The sequence below is a fragment of the Benincasa hispida genome, unplaced genomic scaffold, assembly GCF_027475165.1.
Source record: "Benincasa hispida cultivar pf3 unplaced genomic scaffold, pf3_genome.v1.1 HicScf410, whole genome shotgun sequence".
Taxonomy (NCBI): domain Eukaryota; kingdom Viridiplantae; phylum Streptophyta; class Magnoliopsida; order Cucurbitales; family Cucurbitaceae; genus Benincasa; species Benincasa hispida.
The window spans coordinates 27,328-33,000 of NW_028326504.1; the positions used below are offsets into that span (position 1 = coordinate 27,328).

The 5,673-nt window shown below is 33.7% G+C and overlaps 1 protein-coding gene across 1 annotated transcript; it reads right to left on the reverse strand.

The window, feature by feature from the left end:
* Positions 1 to 1,003: 1,003 nt before the first annotated feature.
* Positions 1,004 to 3,789, reverse strand: LOC150030245 (non-specific lipid transfer protein GPI-anchored 5-like). Its single transcript, XM_090309916.1, has 2 exons — positions 3,427 to 3,789; positions 1,004 to 1,449 (listed from the first exon to the last, which is right to left on the reverse strand). Exons 1-2 carry the CDS (start codon positions 3,749 to 3,751, stop codon positions 1,199 to 1,201), a joined length of 576 nt encoding a protein of 191 aa, XP_090166042.1. The 5' UTR covers positions 3,752 to 3,789; the 3' UTR covers positions 1,004 to 1,198.
* Positions 3,790 to 5,673: the final 1,884 nt, after the last annotated feature.

Below are 5,673 nucleotides of genomic sequence, written 5' to 3' on the forward strand. Positions count from 1 at the left end.
ATTGCCCCCTTTGTGGAAGGACTTTAAGAACACTTTGAGGCATAAGACCAAGGAGTTCTCCTTAGAGTGTCTTATAACCCAACTAAGGATTGAGGAGGAAGCTTGGAAGCAAGACCAGAGGGAGGAGGTGAATGTAGTATCTGGGAAACCCACCTCTGTCGTTGTAAAACCTGACAAAAAATCTAAGGGGACAAAGAGGAAAGGTCAGAACCGTGGCTCCAACAACTAGAACCAACAGAAAAAACAGAAGCCCCCTTCAGAAGAAACAATATAGTTCCTCTGCTTTAATTGTAATAAACCTAGGCACACATGGCTAGGAACTGTAGGAACACGCATCGTCCTGCTGGTCAGGCGAACCTGACAGAAGAACCGTTAGTCACCATGATCACAAAAGTAAATGTGATCGGTGGTTGTGAAGGGTGCTGGATAGACACTTGCGCTACGCGCCATGTCTGTCACGACCTTAGTTTATTTAAAATTTATACTGAAACTAAGGATAAGAATATTCTATTGGGAGATCACCACTCCACGAAAGTTGTTGGAACCGGCGAGATGGAACTGAAGTTTACCTCGGTTTGCAACTATTTTGTGCCATCTACCTCTAAAAATTGTGCCATCCACCTCTAAACTTATACTGAAACTAAGGATAAGAATATTTTGTCTGGTTCTTTTGGCTGTTTCACTCTGGGGACGACGTGGTAATTTTCAGACCTGCTTGCACATTTCGGCATAACTGCGAAACGTTTTAAAGAGAGCGAGCTCCATGACTCAGCCTATAACAAGTTTCTGTTTTGTAGGTTTTGCTCTTCGCTTGATCGTCGTGCCTTGACAATTTACTGTTCGTTATTCTGAGGGTCCTGCCGTTTCTGACAACTACAAGTCGCATCGCTATTAAGCTTCCTTATATTCCTTGCGGGGGAAAAACCAGCCAATGGCTGTCAACCGCTGCGAAGATGGATGAGGCAGCATACTACAATATGATGAGTATTACTTCAAACAACAGTTAAGAAATGATATGGATCTAGTCACATCATTAAATAACTATTTATAAAGAAAAATGCTTAGTTAACATAGAAAGTACATTAAGATACAATGAGAGTACCAACGTACTAGAAACTTACGGGTGTATAAATAAATAATATTGCAAAGATAAATTAATATTTGATTTTGTGATAGGGCAATTCAATAATAATTAAGCTTAAAGCAACATAGATATAAGAAATATGCTGAGATTAATGAGATGATAAAAGGGCGAGTTGATTAAGCTCCAGCCGCCCGATGGGATTGCTTTGGTTATCGGAACATTGTCGGACCCTATTGCAGAAGGAAAACTGGACTCCCATGTTGTCGCCGGCGTTGAAGGAGCTTCACCAACTTCTTCATCGTCTGCTAATTTGTCTGATGAACTTATTGGGGATATTATCGGACCCTCACCTCCATTACCATTATCTGTATTTTCATTTCACATCCATCGTAACATTATAAATGAATATTAATTAGAGAGAAAATAATACTAGGGCACACATGTCAAATTATGATCGGACATAATGCATCTAAATATTTGTTTTTATACCATCGAGATAGGGAGATTCAAACTATGGACTTCATGGTTACTAACACATGTTCAGTTATGATCACTTTGGCTATATTCTCTTACAATTCTTGATTTTACCCTTCATGAAGTTAAAAGTTCTCAAATAGGTTATTCTATTAAAATTTGTTAGGAAAAAAATTGATGGAAAAAAATTTGGACAAAACGAAAAAACTATCTACCAAGATCAGGAATCGGATTGTTTTCAAATAAAGAAAAATTAACCAACTTATTTACAATATAATAAAATGTTACTATAGGTAAATATCTATCACGGTCTATCATCCTTTATAGATGTCTATTATGTTCTATCGTGATCTACCATTTATAGACAATGACATCTTGCTATATTTGAAAATAATTTCAATAGTTTTACCATTTAAAACAATTAGAATACCTCCCAATTTATGTTCTTTCATTCATAATTTTTGTTTTCTAACCCTAACCAACCAAATTTTCTTATCCTATATGTTTAGATTTGTTCATTTTAAGATTGTTTTTGAAAGAATTTTAAATTTCAAGAGTTAAAATGAACTTTTTAATTTTGAAATATAATTAAAACTAATTCTATACTTCATGCATATTTTTGACAGTTTAACCAAAAAAACAACCATATTCTCTCCTGTTCAATTTAAAAAATATTTAAGTGTTAACTAGGTTTGCAACTATTTTTGTGCCATCCATTCAATAAAAACTTGTCAGGTGGCAAATATTGCTTTTTTTTTTTTATAGAAAAGTTGATTTTTTTGGATGATGAATAGCTACACCTACCTTCCTACAGCCCCACATGACCAAAATAAAATAATAATAATTTAACTTTTTTTAAAAAGTCAAAATTTCTTATCACAACATAGTTTTTAATTGGGTAATTGATTAGCTACACAAAAATAAGTGTAACTCGGACAACACCTAAATATTTTTTCTCCTTTATTTTCTTAGCTTTGTAACAGAAAGGATTGCATAAGATGCACTTTTGATAGTTTTCTTCAGATCCGTTTGGATTGATTTAAGAAAAAAAAGTTTTAAAAAAAACTCATTTTTATTTAAACATTTTTTTATATAAAAACGTATTAAAATATATTTGAAATGCTATTTTGAGTAGTTGTCAAGCATTCTAATTTTTTCTAAAATTATTTATTTTTTAAAATTAAGCACTTGAAAATGTATTTTAAACACACCCTTACTCATGTGTCAAATTATCATTTTTTTTCAAATATAAATTTTTGTGGACAAATATAAATTTGTACGTCTAAACTTTGGGATTGTATCCATTAAAACCTTCTAACTTTATCAAAAAAAATCTTGAACTAACGGTTGTATCAATTTAAATCATAAACTAATATATCTATTTGGACATTTCTCCAAATTTTGTTTGATTAATACCATGTGAAATTTATAATTTAAGTCGATCAACTTCTAAATTTGTATAAGTCAATCAATTTAAATTCATCATTACGATTACTTTTGAAAATCGTCTTTACATTAATTGACAAATCTATGTAGGTTTTATCAAATGTTGGTTTTACAAAATGGACGTTTAAAGTAAAATGAATGGATGATTCTCAAAGAAAATTTTGAATAAAAGTCTAAATTAATTCATTTATTCGTTTAGGAATTGAATCGATTTAATTATAAGTTTCACACGAGATTTCTTCCTACCAAATTTAATAGAGGAAAAAAATTGATATAATTACAAATATTTAGAAATTAAATCAATAAAATTATTAATTTAGAATTTAAATGGATATAAATTCTAAAGTTTTGAGTATAAATTAATATTTCTGAATGCTCCCAAATATTAAGATATATACATTAAGAGGAAAGTAGGTAATTACCATTACATCGGGTGGGTGGCGGGGTTTGAAGACGACAAGCAGCAGGAAGCGCAAGAGCTCGAGTCTGGTTGATGGTGACACCGAGAGAAGCGGCGGCGCCACCGTTGAGGGCAGAGCAAAGACAGCGTGGCTGCGATTGAACCACGGTGGCAAGGCGCGAACAGCACGAGGAAGACGGAGAGGTGGTTCCGGTGGCGGTGATGTAAGTCAAGCATGGGGATAAGCTTATCAAGGCCGTGGTGCATCCACTTGACTGACCCAAGCTTCCGTGGCTCATGCTCAAACCCACAACCACTACCAAAATAATTGACTCATTAATCCCCATTTCTCTGTATAATTTACTCTGATAATCTTTTCTATAGGATACACTATATCTATCCATATCTTCAGGTATTTATATCCAATTATCTGGGAAACTTCAATAACATAATATTTTAATAATATTGCAAATTATTCATGTATAGCTTTAAGTGGGTGGCCAAACTTTCCTCAAATATAATCTAACGCCATAGTAGAGTGACACGTACATGATTTAATTGAACCTACTATATTCAAGTGTAGTTTTGGCAAAACAGTAGAAAGAGAAGTTGTCCTATGCCGTAAAAGTTAAAAACCAATGGATGGACTCCTAACACCCTAAAAAGAGCTTATAATTTTAGTTTCAAATTGTCTCCGTTTAAAATATTTTTTAAGTTTTGATGTGTTAACTTTAGTTGAATTTCCTTTTACATTGTCTAATTTGAGAGTGAAATTAAAGGATATGAACCATAAAAGCTTTGAGAAGATGCTTTTGTAATTTGGGATTGAGGAGGGAAACTATTATTTGTGATGGTAATAATTTTTTACATAATGGATTTTTTTTATGAGAGTCTTGGTTTTTTTTCGTGTAAATGTTTATGTGTCTTAGTTTAATTTTGTTGTTTTCTTTTAATTTCTCAATTATTTTCTACTTATTCCTACGATAATAGTAGGATGTTTTTTCCAATATATTCATCCAAATTCAAAAAAAAAAATAAGTCCTTTTGTAACATCCTGAATTTATCATGTAAAATTTTATTATTTTATTTTGGAATGTTTGGATGGATTGGAATTATGGATATAAATAAATTGTCCAATTAATTTCAATTCAATTATTTTGGATTATTGGGATTTAATTTGGTTTGCAGATTAAATTGGATTATTTTATTAAGATAATTTTATTTTATTTTATTTACGAGTGGAAGATTTAAATTAATTTGGAAGGAATTTTTGGAAAGGATTAGGGGATATTGAGTTATTGGATAATATTTTATTTGGATTCAATTTAGAAAGAGATTTGGAATTAAAGGAGGAAAAAGAGAAGAAAATTTATAAATAGGAAGATTTAGTTATTTGAATTGGCAGTAAAAAGAAAAAGAAAACAAAAAGAAAAGAATTACTTTTTCTCTCTCTCCCTCTCAGTTTGTGCATTAGAAAAAAAATTAACTATTTCTTCCTCCCATTAATTTCAAAAGCAAGAGCGCCCAACCCCACCCCCCACAAAACTTAGCGCCGCCGACGAAGGGAATTTGTCGCCAGACGCCCCCGACGTCCGAAGCCTTAGCTATCACTGTCTCAGCCACATGCCATTGGTCGAGTTTCTTCAAGCCGCGCGTTGGTCGTAAGCCTCGCCAATCGTTGTTGTCTCACGCCATCAGAGTTCCTCAGCTTTCCCGCGCATTTTCTTGCCCAAATGCGAGCGTCTTAGCTCAGCACACCATGTCAGTTGCCTCTCTTCTCTGTTATTGATTGAGTCGCGCCGCCGCCAGTTGCCATCTAGTCAGCCACGCTGCCCGCCGGTTATCGTCCAGCCACAACTTTTCCATCTTCTAGTCATCGGATCTCGGGTTTTAGGTGAGGTTTTTATGTTTATTGGGTGAATTGTTGGGATGTCTCCCATGCCCATTAGTTCTTGGTTTCAATTTGACATTAACCATGGGTTTTTGGCTTCTAGGTCGAGGATTTTGAGCATTTTGATGCGCTGTCTATAACTTCTAAGCATGAATTTGTGTAAGTTTTGGGTAAGTTATGTGGGAATTGTTGGAATAAATTATGTACGTTTTGGGATTAGTCCTAAAGGTTGACGTGTATGTTAATGATTGGTGTTTGGGCATTTGATTCAAGGTTTGGCTAAAACTGAGAGAGAGGTTCAGTTGCTTGAGTAACAATGTTTAGGCTTAAATTCAGGTACGTGCAGTTTGGATTGATGATTTATGACTGATTGAATTG